Genomic DNA, 17,923 nt, shown 5'->3' on the forward strand with positions numbered 1-17,923 from the left:
GGTGTGCCGCATACTGGGCAAATAGCAACGAAAAATAATTCAACTTTGTTGGAGTGTCGCATCTCAACAGCAGTCTACTTGTCCTCGTTTCGCCTTCCAGTGAAGTGTTACAATGATCAAAAACTGTTTTGTTATATACTATCCAAAGATTTTCATACATATCTGATATTTGAACTTGGACAGAAGTTGTCTGGAGAACCGTGGCAATATTTGGACAGAGAAAATAGACTTTAGATTGCAATTGTACTTTGAGACGCCTTGGTCCGTGGCCACAGGTAACTCCATCTGCTACAAACCTGGAAAAATAGACGGTAGGTTTTAAGCAAAGTAAAAACATACCTTATTAATGCTAAATTTCGTCGGTTCTTTTAAAATTTGGCGATTTTAGTGAGACAGTATTTCATGAGCATTTATTTTCTCTATTTCATTACGCAACCAGGAAAAGGGTCATTAATTTTTTGCGATTCCAGCGTTCTAAACTCCATTTTATTTTTCAAAAAGTCTGAACAATTAAATTTTCTGGATAAACTGGAACAAGCAAAACGCATATTTAGAAAGTGAGTTTTAAAACTTGAGTAAGCAAAACTCATATTTGAAGTGTGTTTAAAGTGTGTTTACGATATTTCACAACAAGATACTAAAGGGCCTTAGCACAGAAACCAGTTAATTAATAAGTGGTGTATTTGTCATGTCCTGTACATGTATTTGTTGTATTTTTTTATGTGAATCATTTATTCTGTGATTTGAATTTCCAATATGGCTATTAAATTTCGCGAGGATTTTTGTTTGCAGATCTTTAATTTGGCTTTTTTTTACAAACGCGAAAAACGAGAAATTAATTAGACCCGCGAAAATAAGTAACTTATTAATTACCAACTATTGAATGAGGCTGAGTATGACATAAATAATTGTTATATTCCTAGACTTTCACTCAACTAAACAGGGGCTGCCATTGGTTGATTCCTGGTCACGTGGCCTTGACTAAAATCAAATGTTTCCCGATCGTGATACATCACGCAATGTACCCCGCTCGGGATACATTACAGCACGTGATCAAAGCATGGTGGAAAGTGGTGTGACAGAAGGCGGGAAAAACACCGCCAGGTCCAGCCAGTTTTCTTTTTCGTGAATGAACACAACAACACAAAAACGAAGTCTCAAGCTAAAAAGCGACGATTTTTAAAGTTATCCCAGAAGTTCCCAGAAGAAAAACAGCAGCTAGTGGAGGAAAAAGATGCAGATAATATGAGGAAAGTACTTTTGTTTGTAAATCATTCATCCAGTGGTTTTGAGCATTAAATTTGTGTTGTTATGAGTACCGAGTCGACTGTTTTGGTTCGCTCCGGTTATTCTTTTGTTGCTGTTGAAGTGAAAGTCTAGAAATGTAACAAAACACTTAATGTCAGGTCCCTCGGGAAACCAGTTGGTTTTTTTTTTCCCTCGAGTCCTGATGTTTCCCGAGACGAAGTCGAGGGAAACATCAGGACTCTTGGGGAAACAAAACTAAGTGTTTCCCTCGGGATCTGACATTAAGTGTATAATGTGTGCATCGAGGAGGGTTGGGTATTATCCACCTCCGACTTTGGACTTAACACCCCCCGAGATTTCTAATTTTATTGGAAAACTAGCCGCATCCGGTGAAAATCACTACCGAAACTGCACAACTTTCCTGCTCCGGAAAATGAAAAAGTAGGAGGTGCGACAAAAATTCTCTAAAACTTTTCAACGCCATTCTAGTTAGAGCTAAATATAATCATACTAACAGAGACAAGAATGGTTCATGTTGAATGCTTGCAAATATTCCGATATTGCTGTTCTTCAGTCTTCGGTCAACCAAAGAACAAAGAATTCTTGAGATAACAATTGTTGGCAATTAATACTCTTTTGGTTAACAACTTAAGACCTTCAGCTAGTACCGCCTTATCTAATTATTACCTTGCATTTATTGAGCACTATTTTTCAACCTTTGAAAGTTTACCACAAATATATTGCATTCATTGGCTGATTCCATACACCTAGTGATAATTTAAATATTTAGAATACTTTACGCATGTTCTTATTAAGATTAACGGATGACCGGCCGGGATAATCATTGAAAAGTATTCTTCAGCTCTTGGCAAGAATGTTTCATCGACGATTCTTTTCAGCTTGGAGAGGCGGACGTAAAATAATAATTTAGTATCTCTAACAATAATTCTGAAGTTATCAATAGCAGCTGCGACATTTTAGTGTTGTCTCTACGTTTAATAACGAAAGTAAATTTGCATATAAGTAGAGCTCGAGTATAATATGGTACGTGCTCTTGAAAGTTAACTGTGACTTACTACCGGTTAGATGCATTCCTTTTGTATATAACTAGCAATTTTTCAAGTTCTAGCATGTACTAGTCTTTTGCCAGAATTTTACTATAATTGCTTTGAAAGACATTAAATTTGGACGATAGCCTAGCTTACTAGCCGTGGTAAATGTGCTACGTATTACTGCTGTCGCCAGAATCGCTCGTCCTTGCAGTTCAAATACATGTACAGCTAGTTTCTACAACCAACATGATGATATATAAAATCCTCCGGTTCCTTCTCGTGGAGCGACCCACAACGTATTTACTACTCGAACTAAAAACATTTTTTAAATCAAAAATTAAAATTTTCTACTCAATATTGTCCAACGATTTCTGTAGGGAGGAAACCAAACTATGTATCTGCGGGTAACGTATTACTTGGAACACTTTGTGCATTGATATCGTTGCGTTGTATTTTTTACTCAAACGCTCACCTCAAATTTCAATCACGTCGATCACATGCATTGATAGATAACAGGTTTTTTCACAGTTGTTTGTAGACAATTTGAAACTTACAGTGTCTTTCCCAAGGATTTGTTTGAACTTATTCAAAAGTAGCCTGGGTATTTTAGTTCTCCTCAGATTAAAAAAGATTACAAAAAGAATTAAGAAATAACGAGAAAAGGGGCAAAAAAGAACTTGCTCTTGTAGTTGGAAAAATAAAAAGGATTCTTAATTTAGTGGATCTGATATAGAGGAGAAAATGCTAAATACTATTAATAATTTTTGCTTTATAAATGGGAACATCGGGTTGAACGTATTCCTTTTGATAAAAAGCTGATGGAGTAGTGATAGATCTTAGGTCTCGAAAGACTCAATTCCCATGTCCTTATTTCGTATTTTCCTTCGCCCAATTTGATCGAACACCGACGAGAAGAGCCGTTTCGATCATCCATAGGTTCCTGGTAAATGTCACGGATCCACGATACACAGTTTATCTAAAGTATACATAGCGCCCAATATACTTACAGGGTATTTTGAGGGTCCCAGTTAATCGACGGGTAAATATCACTGCAAAATACGTAGCTCAAGTTGACGACGAATCCAAAAACAGAATACAACAAAATGTTCATGCTGACTGAGCGACCATCACAAATCCATTAGGATGACGTTAGATCTAAGGCTTGTGTAATTGTAGGAAAATCTTTTGGTTAACTTGATGACTTGGCTAGGTTAGTTTGACTGACACATTGACGGTAATATCACATTAGAATGCTTAAACGTACTAGCAGGCTCTTTACTTTTACAATTAGACGCCATCTATATACACGGAAATACACATGCAAATCGCACGAAGTTGTTATGAATAACTGAACAATCAGTATGTTGCCCCCAGGACATCATTCAGACGCGGTCAAGAAGCTGCTCGGTCGTTTTAGCTTCTTATAGCTTATTTCCTGGAAGAAAAGGAGGCTCACGAGGAAAGTAAAGTAGCGTTTACTTATCTGAAGTAGGAGTATATTAAAAAAGAAAATAAGCGGTTCATTCAAATGTTATTTACGCACGATGCTCTTTGTGCACCAAGTTTCATTTCCGGGTACATCCTCAAACGTTATAGCCAACAAATCATACATCCTGGGCATTAAACTACTTGAGCCCAGTTTTAATCATTATTTTTTACAAGAAAATTCCTCGAGTATTTTGAAACTTTTCGCAGGGTTCCAGCCTTATTTTTTGATAATAAGGTTCGGCAGGCGTTTTGCCTTCAAAGACTGCTATTACGGCTATAGTTCAGTTTATTGTTAGGCCTGCTTAACGCCATGTTGTTTCTGGGAAGCTTTATGTTCTCTTTTCCATTTCTTTGTTTCCTTTTTATCATTTTTTTTTTTTTTTAATATCACGTTCTGTGATGAAAATGTGATGTACAAACAGCAACCAAAACGTTTACTAAAATATGGCAAATTACAAAGCAATTAGATTTTGCTGGATTTTTGAAAACGTTAACGCTAATATTACTCTTCCGTCAAGCTATCTTAAAGTAGCAAATAGAAAAACTAGCTAAGAGCGCAAACATTGCTTTTTTCTCTTCTCATCTTTTCATTCTCTTCGCCCTTGCTAGTTTTCCTTTCCTTTTACTTCGTCAGTGGAATTTTGACCTTAGCAGACTCAAAAACTCTGCTCTTGGCCGTGTTTCACTCAAATGGCTGCAAGTTTCGCTAAGTTCATTTTAAAAAATCAGGTCATCTAAACTCTATTTTCCCAGTGGTATTTCCTCAAAAACTCTGCTTTGGGCCGTGTTTCACTCAAATGGCTGCAAGTGTCCCTAAGTTCATTTTCAAAAATCAGGTCATCTAAACTCTATTTCCTATGAAAGCGCACCACTAGGAGTGATATAAACAAAAAAAAAGCGTTTAAAAGAACCTTTTATTTTCTTTTTATTACCTAGTGTCGTAAAATAAATTAACGCTTTTTACTTTCCTTATGAGCCGCTATTTTCCTGGACACAAGAAAGACAAGAAGCTTATACGACTGCGAGCAGCCCCTGGAACTAAGAAATGGATTTTAATGAGCAAGATTTGTTTAAGTAAATCGATGTAGCAGACGTAACCATTTTTCTAAAAATCTTCAATAATTAGCGTTCTAATCTTAGTAATGACGACATGATTTCTGCCTATAATTTGAAAACGTGTGTGCAAAATGACATTTTTTGTTGTGAAATAGGCAACCTCGTCCCCAGGGCGCTTTTCCCTCAGTGGCTTTGGAGGTGGGGCGGGAAAAGGGCCTTTTCCCGCCCCACCTCCAAAGCCACTGAGGGAAAAGCGCCCTGGGGACGAGGTTGTGAAAAAGGGTCATGATTTGGAGAACCGGGCGGCCGTACCTTCACCAAGAATTCCCAGGAGTACCCCCCTGGCGATTGAGTGCAAAGGACAGCAAACCGAATATGGCGCAGGATGTAACATGTGTAAGATATACAGAGCTGATCCGACCAGTGAAAACAATAAAAAGGACACAAAATCTGTACAGCTGATAGTACTACATTTGGACTCATAAATTTCCTTGCAAGACATAAGTCGACACCGATAGAACCTGAAAAGAGCAGGGTTATAGCCGTTGACAGCTGTTTCGCATTTTTTGTAGCTCATGGGAACGGCGTAAGCTCTCTGTGAGAAAAATCTGCACACTCTGTTATAAGTACCAGCCCTGACAATAGTTTGAATATCAGGCCTTATTTAGGTGCTAGGGGAGAAGAGATTTTCTCCTCCTTCCCCTCTAGAAACGCCTGATACTTAGGCTCCCCAAGCAATGCCCCGTCACACCCACCTACCACCTACACCCTACGCCATATCACGTACCTCCGGGAGGACAAGAGTCAAATTGTTAAATTGATTTCTCTCAAGAAAAATTATATAGGATGGCCAAACCAACCTTGGTAAAAAATGGACAAAACTATGCTGAACAGTGCAGAGTTTGGAAGTTAAAATACTCCTCGAACGTGATCTCTAGGAAAACAACCCGGCAAAGCGCAGAGCGATCAATCAATCAATCAAAAATTTTATTTCACTTCGAATTGCAAAAGATAGCATCAACTATAAATGCTAATATCTCCGAAGGTAAAGCAAAAACAAATAGAAAATAAATGACAAAAGGTAATTATTAAAATAACTTTGGGCCCTTTTAACAGTTCTTATAGGAGGGAGTTCTTACAATCTCGGTCAATCTTTGCGTCAACTTTATTATACAAAGTTTCTTAAATAATAAAAATTAGTGTTTTTGTTTTTTCCGAAGTTCGCGTTCCATAAATCTCTGGTTCACGCTTTCTTAGTTCCGGCTCAGTGCCAGTTCTCACGTCACGCCATTACGAGAATACGAAGTACATGACGAAAACATCACTCTACACAGATTCACAGTCCTTAGTCCTTGAGTGGTTGCTGGTGAATCAAAGCAGGTAAGATCAGGAAAATTTGCTCGATTTTGTTCGATTACCAGCCGCTCCGGGAACCGAGCGAGCGATGGTAATCGAACCTGAAAAGCGCGCTGGTACTACAAGAAAAAAACAAACGTGTTTGGCATTATCCTCAGGTCAACGGCATTTTGGTTTTTGTATTCCCTGTAATAAAAATGTAGATGGGAGCTGCATCTATTCAAGGGGTTCTCTCGCAATTTGCTTCGATTTGTTCTCGGCTTAAATTGTTTTTCTACTTCAATTCCAATGTTAGATTTCAATATCTACAAATTGCATGCTCTTATGGTCAACAAGACATATTGACTTGCGGGGTATCTCACTCAGAAGTACTCAGAAGCACCTGAATTCCAGTTGTCAGAACTGATATGCGTCGCATAGCTATCCATACCACAACTTTGTTTTGTTTTATAAACAAGAATCCCAGATGTGGTCTCAGAAATTGAATCCAATGGTTATACCCACTTGGAAGCTTTGATCTTCCATACATAAAAATATAGAAAGGTTAGACATCATGAATTTCTTATGATCTCACCCGAGTTTTATTGTGCAGTAATTTGCATTTTTAGAATGTGTTGTGACGCATTGCATTTATTTGTGAAAACTTTCGATCCGTCATTTTTCTAGGGATTAAGCGTTTGCGATCGAGTTATTATTTGCATTTTTGCTCTCGTTCCAACTTCGCTCAGAAACGCTTGCTACGCAGGCTGCCCGTGGATGGGATTTACTCAAAGACCTTCATGGAGCAGATGTAGCCAGCGATTTAAAAAAAAAGAAATGGATATAAATTTTGGAAATAATTTTGTTTTAGCTCCTGTGTGCAACGACCGCGACCGCGTACAATAATTTGCTGTTTTTCTTAGTTCCCTGGAAACGCAGGATAAACTTGTTGTCCTTGGACAATTCAAGCTAAGCAGTAGCCTGCGAGCAAGCTCTCCTATTTGGGCGAGTGAAACGAGCAGAGGAAGTGAGAACCTATCTTGTGGTGTGCTTTTGTTAAGATCTCAAGTCACATGATTTCTTCATATCATATTTCTTCATATCTTTTGTTAATTTTTGGCTTTGTATACAGACTTATGAGACTTTCTTTCATGTTCTGACACGTCTGAATCTTTTACGAAAGAATACGATCATTTTAAGCTCTTTTAGACAACGTTTGTCGCTTATCAAAAGTGAGTTGTCATAAAAAACTCTGGAGCAAAATGCAAAACAAAAATAATAATAAAAAAATGCCGTCGAGACCAAAAGAATTTTTCTGATTTCGTTTATACCGTGGAAGAGTTTTGGGGCTCTTCACACTTGTTGGGTAACTGCGTGACAGTCGCAAAAAGGGGAGGGGGTAGGGAAAAGGGAAGGGAGCGCCGTCCCTCACCCTTAGTCCCCAATCCCCCTCCCCTTTCCCCTTCCTCCTAATCCCCTACCCCTTTCGGCGCCTGCTACGCAAGCTACCCTTGTGTACCCAAATCAGCACCAAAACGCTGTGTTCACACCAATGGCTAGCGAGTACAGTACTTTCGCACTGTGCACGTTCACCAAGCTTAAACGCCGCTGCCTTAGTCTTAAACATACATTTTAAATACATTGTGAAAGCGAAAGGAAATAGAATATTTGAAGGTTTGGCATTTGGAATGTTTTTCACGAGTCTTTGCCGAACGATAACCGCAAGTTCGCGATGAAACTTTGCTGTATCGTACTTGACCTAAATTTCGAGGACTGTTTGGGTAGATCTCTCTACAGAATTCAGCTGAGAATTAACTTTCGTTTCCGTGGAGATTTGTTACAAATAAATATCGAACAAGCGTTATTCTGGGGAGTCGACCTTTTCTATGAATGAAGTGCGCCTGACGAAAATCCGAAGACACAGGACAAAGCCTGTAATTGTACAACTAGCTTAACTGGGCGGTAATAAATACTTGCAAACTTTGCCGGCCTTTCGGCATCTACGTGAAACAGATATTTAATTCAGTTAGAAAAAAAAAAGATGATCTGTAGCTGTGCATTAACCTTGTTGAAGTCGAAAGTACATTTGTTCTCGCCATTTTAGAAGAGATTGCAAACCTGCCTTTGTGAACTTGCAGCAATGATTATAACCATGTAATTTTTTTTACACCGCCTTTGACTTAATACATTTGTAAGCAGTCATTAAACTTCTACCTTCAACCATAAGAAGGACGGGGGAGGAGCAAATATTTTTCCCACATGACTTTTGCTTGATTTGTTTGTGTTCTAGGAAAAATGCCTCTCACTGCGGATGAAATTTTAGAAGAAGTTGGTAGTTTTGGTTGGTTCCAAAAACGACTCCTTATTCTTTTTAACGTACTTTCCTCTCTTCTCTTTGGTTGGGCTGTAATGGTGACAGGTATCATAACGGCGGAACCCCCCTGGAAGTGCGTACAGAACAGCACAGCTTGTGCATTTGACGGGGAGTTTAGTCCAGGCGATGACAACTATGACCACCGGTGTAACATCTCGAGAAAAGATTGGAAATTTGTGGATGACTTCACTACCGTTGTCACGGAGGTAAAAAGAAGGATATAGAGGCTGATTTGCATTTGTATTGTGGTGAATTTTTAAAAATTACCTTTTTCTTTTATTATGGAGTTTCATGGTAATGAATTTTAAACACAAACTACCCTGCAAGTAGAGACTCCTTTTGTCCTCTACACTGAAGAAGTGAAAGGGAGGCTGGCTCTGCCTAAATCGTGTCAAGCCTTTGAAATCGCCTCAGCCCGACCTTCTGGACTGGTCAGTCTCGTTATCCCTCGTCAAACTGGTTTTTCTGGGGTGAGCATCCGTTCACTGATTGATAAACCAATTGTCATAACTGAACCCGTTGTTCCAAGGGCACGGCTATTAGGCGTGGGTCCGAAATTGTATCCTAGCAACATACAGCGCATGCTCAAGTACGAGCAAGCGAAAGAAAGGTTCTGCTGGTAGGGTGAATTAAGACGTGATAGAACCTGACTAAGACATTTTTTCCAATCAGATCACTTACAACGAGAGATTCACTGGAATATATTTAAAATTATAAAAGGAAGAGAGTGTAATTGCTTATGGTAAAGGTACTATTACAAAAAAAAAAAATACTCTACCCTGAAATTTTCCAAACCACCCAAGTCAAGTTTTGATCAAGCTGCTTTTTCCTCCTCTGCGCAAGTTAGCTTTTGGTATTTCTTTTTCTCTGTTATTTGCTGATAACTTTACGTTCTTCCTTTTTACAGTTCGATCTGGTTTGTAGCGAATCAATTTATGGAACCTTAGCTGTAGCTGCCGTGTTCCTTGGTTTCTTTTTCGGTGCCATAATCATTGGTCCTTTTACAGATAAGTTTGGACGAAAGCCAACCATTTTCATCTCTGGGTTTTTCATCGCTGTCTTTAGTCTGGCATCTTCATTCCCCAAAATCTTTTCACTCTTTGTTGTGTTCAAGATTATCGTGGGCCTTGGTGTGGGTAAGAAGTTTTTTCAATAATTTAAACTTTTTTCTTACAACTCACAGCCTCGGGTCATCGTAGGCGTTTTTAGGGCAGCTCGTATTTTGTCCCTCCCCACAAACGGAAATAGGAGCTCCCCTAAGAACGCCTGCGAAGGAGGCTATACAACTCATGGAAGGCTACTGAGCTCATTATTTAAAGGACCGTTTCATTTTATTCCGCCGGTTGTTTATACTGTTAGCCTTTAGTTTTACATGAACCCTTATCAAAAAATCAAATAAAGAATGATTCTCGCAGTTGTGAACGAAATTGATGCAATTGCGTAAGAAGCCTGAAGAAAATTCAGGGCTTTAACGGGAATTTAACCCGTTACCTCTCGATACCGGTGCGATGCTCTAACCAACTGAGCTTTGAAGCCACTGATGTTGTGAGCTAGTCAGTTATGTGTTCATATGCTCCTGTGAAAGAGGTGAATGTGATAGATGTATATGGAATAAGAAATAATCAATTTATTATTATTATTATTACATCACACGCAAAAAGCGACAAATACGTAGCAGTTAGATCGACGTGCATATTATACTTTACAATTATTGCCTGAGGCTGAATATGATGCAAAGAACTGTACAGATGGAGAAGGGTGTTATAATTTTGACCGCGGTGGATAACAGGCTCCGAGATCTGAATAATTAATCAGATCAGAAATTTAGTGATTTTTTTATCGTTCATTCAAAATATTTAAAAATAATCGTTGCCTGGGGGAAATGCTGGTTATGAAGAATTAGCTGGAGGATTAAAGCCAATCAGAACGGTGAAGTATTTTGTATCAATAATAATTCTTTTTTTTTAACAGGTGGAGCGAGCGTCGCCATATTTGTTCTTGTGACAGAATTTGTCGGTGTCCGACATCGCAGCATGATGGGTATGTCTCTTTGGTACTGCTGGAGCATTTCTCTCATGGCATTGGCTGGATTGGGTTACCTCATTAGAGACTGGAGAATGCTAAGTATTGCCACATCGGTTCCTGGAATTCCCGCATTGCTTGGCTGGTTGTAAGTGTAGAAGCCATTCACAAAAGTTAGAAAGATTTCCGTCTTGTAACGTGCTTTTTTTTTACATTACTTCTGATTTTTCTTTACGTTGACAGTCTGACCCCTGAATCTGTACGCTGGTTGATGATAAAAGGAAAAACCGAGCAAGCAAAGGAAATTTTCCGAAAAATAGCAAAAGTTAACAAAATGCCCATGTCCGATATGGACATTAAACCTCCAGAAGATGATCAGCGTTTGGGCGATGTTCGAGAACTCTTTGCTACACGCAAAATGGTACAAAAAACACTTTTGTCTTGGTACTGCTGGTAAGTTTGGATGCAGTTTTTCTGCTATTCTTTTTCATTGCCTCCTTGAATGAGTATACAAGTTGCATTCTACTCTGTACTTTCTTTACTCTTTATTACAATCATTTAATACTCTCATGATGTTTTCAACCAGATAGACTAATGCTCGGCGAGTTCGTAGGCCTCCCTCGTGTTTATCTCTACTGGCGCATTACGGTCCGGGTACTTCGGTTTTCCAAATTCCAGTTTGATCAGAAATTAGAAAAAGAACTACTTGATCGTACTGCCACTAAATCGTTACTTATTTTGAAATTTTTAGCGTCTGACAAATCAAATCAGATTATTACTGGAAGATAAGGGAGACATTTTATATCCAAGATGTTAAGCAAGCTTTTATTGCCAAAGTCAGCAGCGAAAAGCTGTTGCTTTATTTTGTTGCCTTTTATATTCACTGTTTGGTCTCATTTCCAGACCCCTTGTCAAATTTGTAACGGTCACTTTTGATCGCTTTTGAAAAAAAAGGTTGACTAGGAAAAATACGAAACGTCAAGTTTATATAAAAATGCGATAGTTCACAATGTTTATCACCACTGGTTGTGTTTAATTTTCGATGAAATTGTTATTTATTGATTTTAATTCATTCATTCATTCACTCGTTCATTCATTCATTATTTACTTATGTTGCTTACAGGTTTGTCAATGCTCTGGTTTATTACGGTGTTTTCCTAAGCGCGCCTTCTATTGGAGGAAATTTCTTCTTGAACTTTTTTCTCACAAGTTTGATCGAGCTCCCAGCTATACCATTAGGCGTTTGGCTCTTTAACAGGTTTGTTCTAACTATCATCATACTCTTCATCTTTTAAACATTTTTTCGCGATCAAAGAATCCTGAAGCGCTTTAACAGGTTTTCCTTGACCATATTTTAGTACTCAATATGTGAACATTTATTGAAAGTGGTTCTACTAAAAAGAAAGAAATTTACAACCTTTTATCCAACCTAAGCCTTTCGTATGCTTGTCCCTTTCCCTTACCATTGGACTACCACAAAGATCCGCAACAACTCCAAAGAAATTGTTAATTAGTACATATAATGATTTACTGTTTTTCATAACTGATACGTCGAAAAAGTTATCTCTGGTCATTTCTCGAAATTTTTTTAAATGTAAATTTTTGGCTTAAACTTCGCATCGCACAGAATTTGACCCTCCTCGGTGACATCCACAACAGGGGTCCGGGTTCTAGTCTCACAGTCCGCCATGTTGCCTACTCAAATCCAGGCCTATCCAAAAGGAAGACCTTAGATAACAATATAATCTCAACCACGTTGTATTGTGGTGTCCAGCAGTTTTAGTGAAAACAAGGGTTTGGGTGTGGTGCTCAGTCTCGCCGGCTCATAAAACCTGGTCTCGGTCATTGTTAATAAGGATTCTCTATCCAAAATGAGCTAAAAAGAGCCCTAGTAACTACATTTAATGTTGTTATGGTGACTTTACTTGGATTTTTAAAATGGCGGTAAAAAATCAAGTTTATCGTGGAGGAAAAAGTGCGGCTATTTGGCCGCTATTTCCACAGTACGTTTTGTACAATCAACGGGGGATAGCGAGAAAATTCCAAGTTTAAAATGTCAGCGGTTAGAGGTATTATGCCAAAGGTATGTTTCAATAGTTTACTGTTTATTTACACACTCGAGTTGATCTTCATTTTGAGCTCCCCCACGTTTACGTAGTGCCCTTGATTTTTGTTTAAGTGGTTTGGAAGTTCGTCTGCCGCTAAGTTCTACGGATTTTGAGCCTTTCGTGGGCACGTTTTTGACTGCAAAAAGTCTTTGGATCCGCTGCCGGAATTTTGGAGCCTTATTGACAGTTAGTTGACCTCTGTGATGGATGTGATTTATGCTTGCGCACTTTTTGATCAGCAATCACCAGAGGCACCGATCGATAAAAATGGCTGGTGTTAATTGTGAGTTTTCGCGTTTTTCTTTTAAGATTCTGTTCGAAAAGCCATGGCCGTGATAAACTGACAGCTGCTGGAGAGACTGGATCTAATTTCTAAACATTCTGAGCTGTCGCGAGTTTCTGTGCGATGGTTCCTTCTAATAATCATCTGCAGCGCGTATTAGATCACGTATTGTTTAAAAAACGTCAGTATGTTGTGCTTTATACCTTAAGCCAGCAAACCAAAAAAATAAAAGTAAAATTAAGGAAAGTTATTCCTGTTTCCTGTAGATTTGGAAGGAAGAAAAGCATTATTGCGTGTTTGATCTTAGCTGCGTTTTCATCATTTGGATCCGTTCTTATAGCAAGCGAGGACAATACTAGTAAAGGTAGGAGTCGCTTTAAAGGCTGTTTACGTGGTGGGAGGAAGATTCTAGTACCAAGAAGATTCTAGAAGGCGAAACAACTTTTCGTTGGGTTTACATGCAGAAATTTCGGTCCTGTGTGGTTAACAGTAGAGAAGGAATTTAAGATTAAAGACAACCCATTGAACGACCTGCCGCCGTTTTTGTTCTGTTGGTCCCTAGTACTATAGGATCTTCCTAGCGAGGGCAGTTTACATGGTGCTAGGATCTTGCTAACGCTAGGAACAAGTACAGCTTTTGCATGTAAACTGAATACAGAAAACATATGTTGCTAGTATATATAAATACAAGAAGCGTACTCACTTTAAGCTTTGATCAGTAAGTTAAACCCTTTTAGGCGAGACGGGGTGCAACATAGGGCCGGCTAGTGCGATTCACGCGGTAGTTTTGTTACAGACAGCAGGCGTGTTTATCACTGGAGACTTGCAGGCTTTTGCGAAGCATACCAAAAAATGATACATGCCTCACAAAACTTGTTTGTTTGAAGTAGGCTGCAGAAATCCAAAATATTTCTTTGGATGAAAGAAATGACCGAAACGTCAGGAATCTCTCCTCCATCAGTACTCATGTCACAGTATACCACCCTTACTTCTGGGACGATGCATGATGTCCAGGATGATCCGCCTTCTAGCATCTTCCTGGTGCTAGGAACATCCTCCCTCCATGTAAACAGCCCCTTAGTTTTATCATAAAACATGATGGCTTTAATACAGCCAGGTTTTTTGAAAAAAATATTAAACGATTAATGATTAATCGTGTTAACCGGCATATTCATATAAACGGAAGAAAACAAAAACATGGGACATGGTGACCGCGGAATGCTATAAACATTGCTAATATATAGATTTAGCCAGGGCTAAAAGCGAAGCTCTCGATAATATTTATATTTGGTTAAAAAGAAAATAGAAGATCGTGTAATGCTAAGCGGCGAAGGCAACGCCGGAGAACGGTGGAAAACAACAATAGGTCTAATTAGCAACAAAGGAACTTTGCACGTGCAGCACACTTTTTTCGTACATTTCTTTGCCGTTGTTTTGCACGACTGCAACGTGAAACTTCCAGAAACTTCTTAATTACACGTTTTATGGACTGAAATGTCGTACGTTTTCTCGTTCACTGTTTTTTCACTGCCGCTCACTTTCACCTTGCATTGGTGGCCGCTAGCATTTCTAATTTTGTCACCACCGCTACAAAATTGTCATGTTGTTCTTCCAACAAAAAAATGTCTCCTTTGTTTTTTATCTCTCGCCCTCGATCTCTGCCGCCCTTTATCTCGTTGAGCTTCGCTGGCCTGCCGCCCACTTTCTCTTTTTCTCTGTCTTTCTCTCGTTCTATATTCCAAATTTGTCGACATGACAATTAATCTAAGCCTAATACTTTACAAAACACGGATACAGAAAGAATTTCCGCTTTCCGTTTTCGTCTTTATTGACTCTTTAGTTGTCTCTGCTTCACAAGACGCGGGTGGCTATGCGATTTCCCGTCAAAATAACCTCTAGTTACATTTGGGTTGCCATACCTGTTGAATGAGTTATTTTACGTTGGTATGCCTGTGGTGCGGACGGACGGTTGGGCGGTCGGTCGGTGTACGGTCACGTGATTACCAAATTTTCTCGGATGGGTAGTTTACCACATTTTCGTACCAACGGTGCTCCGCTGCGCGCGCTTCGCGCGCGAGAGCTCCGCTTAGGATCATTATTTTGCGCTAAAGGAAGTCTGTTTACTTGTCTGCCGCCTGGCATATCATTAGCATCGGATGATATTTAATTTAAGCGAAAAAAAAAACATAAGAAAGGTTGCCTTATCTAATGAATTTGTTTACACATATGTTTGTTTGTTTGTTTTTTTTTGTTTTGTAGGTGCACTTGCTGGCAAAATAATACTGTCCATGATTTTAGCCAAGTTATTCATTACCATCTCCTTTGATGGAGTGTATCTTTACACCGTGGAACTATTTCCAACTTCTGTAAGGTATTTATATTAGACTGTACACATTATCAAGGGTTGGCGAGACATATTTCCAGTACTATGCCTGTACACTTTGAATGGTCACCCTTGGATATAAAGACACGCACAACAAGAACACGTCGATCGGACGATAGTTTCTGAATCCAGATGTGATATCTGCATTTGATTATTTTTTTTAACAAAAAGGTCTGTCAGAAGGCGCGAGCATGCGATAACTTCGAATAAGCATTCGTTTAATGGTTTTAATTAGTATTTTACAAGCAATTAGCATTTTATTCAGTTTATAGGGGTTAGTGGTGGTGGTTGGTGAGTTGAATGGAATATTATGGGAGGTTCTCAAAGGTAGTAAAATTTTTTTTTCTTTAAGCTAAATTGAAGTATTGTCAAGGACTAGATTTTTTTCTTTAGCTAAGTATAAGTTTCCCTTGACCGATGTACGGTTTACGAAAAAAAACGAGGGCAACATTAGGGCAACGCAACGTTTCACGAAACTCTAAGTATGCGCCAATGAATTTTTAAGCAAACCTGTACCCATCGAGATTTTGAAAAAGCTTTGCGGCCAGTTGAAAATTTTATACTGAAAAAGCTTTAGGAATGGGTATATAAAAGTAATAATAAGTAATGATATTTATAACATTTGACTACAGAAACATTGGTGTTGGAACATCCTCAGCTGCTGCACGCATTGGCTCGCTCTGTTCTCCTTTCATTGTGTATACTGTAAGTAATTTAATGTGTATTTAATAATGCTATGATTACCAGTAGGGCGCTCCATTCCTGGGGTATTAACTCGGCTTATACGTACGCACCCCCATACTTTTAGGACCATTTGGGATTGTTTGATGATAAGGTAAAATAGTTGTATAATATTTTAAAGCTCTTTGTTGTGAAATGAGAAAAATCATAGTATCATTCTGCGTGAGAGAAAATTAAGGGTTAAGAAAACTTTGTAGGCACCATTTAAATATAAAAGAGGTAATTCTAAGAGAAACTAGGTTTTGTTTGAACTATCCATTAAGGATGGTGAGTCAGAATTCCAAATCATTTTTAATTTACACAGTCGTCTTTTCTCCCAATTCACTGCTATTTTTAAACGCTCCATATCTGCTAGGATGATCAATCATTCCATTGTTACCTGACGTGTGTGTAATTTGTCTTTGTAGAATCGTGTCCATCCGTTGCTGCCATTCGCTATCATGGGAATCAATGCTTTGCTTGCGGGTATACTTTGTATGAGTCTCCCGGAAACAAAACTTCAACCGACTCTTGAAACTGTGGATAAAGAACCTCCTGAAGAAGAACTGAGCCAAATGGTTGGAACAGCAAATGCTTGACCCTCTTATTCTCAGTGCCAAAGAAAATATTTGAAATTGCATTTTTGTTTGTTATTGGAAAAGAAATATTACCGTATGAAAGAACCACCTAAATCTGTTGTCAGTATTCCTGCAATGAAACTTTGCTTGTGTGTTTCGTTGAGGTTAATTTTCGTTGTGCTTAGTGGCAGGTCCTACCTGGACTTGAATCTCATCCGTTCATCTACTTCATAACAGTGTGCAGTACTGCTTTTAGTCTTGGCACTACAGTGATGCAACCACTTTATCAACTTTTTACTCATCGCTTTGGCTTCTGTTGTACCAGCAAATACCAGGACCACTATACTTTAAATAATATAGCTTCATTTATCTACTTAATTATCGTTACTGTCTGCATTTGGCATGTAAAGTTTATACTAATGCAAATTTCTGACCTATTCCGTTCAGTGTAATTCAGCCATCAGTCCGCGAGAAGGAAGCAGTCAGATATTACATCTATGGCTAATACGATTAATCAAGTCGTTGTTGGCTTAGAAATGTACGCAAAAATCCTAATGATGTAAACTGCCGCGTTTAAGCACTTCCCTCAGTTATAGGAAACACTCGCTGTAAACAAAAAAAATACATCCCATTATAAGCCCCCTCTAACTTATATTGAAATGAATTCTTTTTATTTTGACCTTTTGAAGCCTAATTAAAAACCAGTAAATGCAAAAAGCACTACCCGAGCTTGTTTCAAAGGGCTTTTTCTAGCCCGGGTATAAGCGCCCGGCCTCGGATATAAGCCCCTCCGTTTATAAATCCTGCTAAAACCCCTTATAAAGATGAACAAGCCCAGGGCTTACAGGCGACAATTTCCGGTATTTTAGTTCGAGGTCCCAATCCCCCCTGTTCTGAAGCTGCGCGGTCGTTCCTTTCTCGACCGATGTCGCAAGCATGGTGCAGTAGCAAACACTGAATTACAGCTCGCAGTCATGTTTGACAGGTTACGACTTGAAAATAAGGAATGTCCTGATCTTCAAGCGAAACTCTATCCCTTTATCCTTTAAGCTAATAAAGCCAACTGAAGAGCTGACCATTGTGAGTTCGTAAGGCAACGCAGTTGGCGACATGGTTGTGAAAACGCTTTGACTCATTTGCAATGTAGTTTATCACTGTCATACTTGCCGTTTAAAAAGTGGCTCTATCGGCCAGATACTCTAACTCCTTTGTCAAGACCTTGTTTAGTGGGCAGCCGCTTAACTTTAATACAGGGATGGTTGTTTCCTTTAAAAGA

The 17,923-nt window shown here is 38.8% G+C and overlaps 2 protein-coding genes across 2 annotated transcripts in view; one reads left to right on the top strand and one right to left on the bottom strand.

Moving 5' to 3' along the window:
- LOC140929051 (uncharacterized) overlaps positions 1-3,613 on the bottom strand; it is an 11,925-nt gene extending 8,312 nt beyond the window's left edge. Inside the window, exons 1-2 of the mRNA XM_073378877.1 lie at positions 3,308-3,613; positions 1-296 (exon numbers count right to left, since the gene is read on the bottom strand). The exon at positions 1-296 is cut by the window's left edge and continues 45 nt beyond it. Coding sequence (XP_073234978.1) covers positions 1-296; positions 3,308-3,411 — 400 coding nt within the window. The 5' untranslated portion in view covers positions 3,412-3,613. The remainder of the gene's footprint in view (positions 297-3,307) is intronic.
- A 2,525-nt stretch (positions 3,614-6,138) lies between these two features.
- LOC140929053 (organic cation transporter protein-like) lies at positions 6,139-17,020 on the top strand. Its single transcript, XM_073378879.1, has 10 exons — positions 6,139-6,224; positions 8,470-8,759; positions 9,461-9,689; positions 10,525-10,723; positions 10,819-11,028; positions 11,699-11,833; positions 13,233-13,330; positions 15,226-15,337; positions 15,982-16,054; positions 16,498-17,020. Exons 2-10 carry the CDS (start codon positions 8,475-8,477, stop codon positions 16,666-16,668), a joined length of 1,512 nt encoding a protein of 503 aa, XP_073234980.1. The 5' UTR covers positions 6,139-6,224; positions 8,470-8,474; the 3' UTR covers positions 16,669-17,020.
- Positions 17,021-17,923: the final 903 nt, after the last annotated feature.

This window comes from Porites lutea, chromosome 2 (assembly GCF_958299795.1).
Source record: "Porites lutea chromosome 2, jaPorLute2.1, whole genome shotgun sequence".
NCBI classification, from domain to species: Eukaryota; Metazoa; Cnidaria; class Anthozoa; order Scleractinia; family Poritidae; genus Porites; species Porites lutea.

Coding starts and splice junctions, on each gene's coding strand:
- LOC140929053 (XM_073378879.1), top strand. CDS start 8,475: ATGCCTCTCACTGCGGATGAAATTTTAGAAGAAGTTGGTAGTTTTGGT. Junction 10,724..10,818: donor CCCGCATTGCTTGGCTGGTT/GTAAGTGTAGAA, acceptor TTACGTTGACAG/TCTGACCCCTGAATCTGTAC. Junction 11,834..13,232: donor GGCGTTTGGCTCTTTAACAG/GTTTGTTCTAAC, acceptor TGTTTCCTGTAG/ATTTGGAAGGAAGAAAAGCA.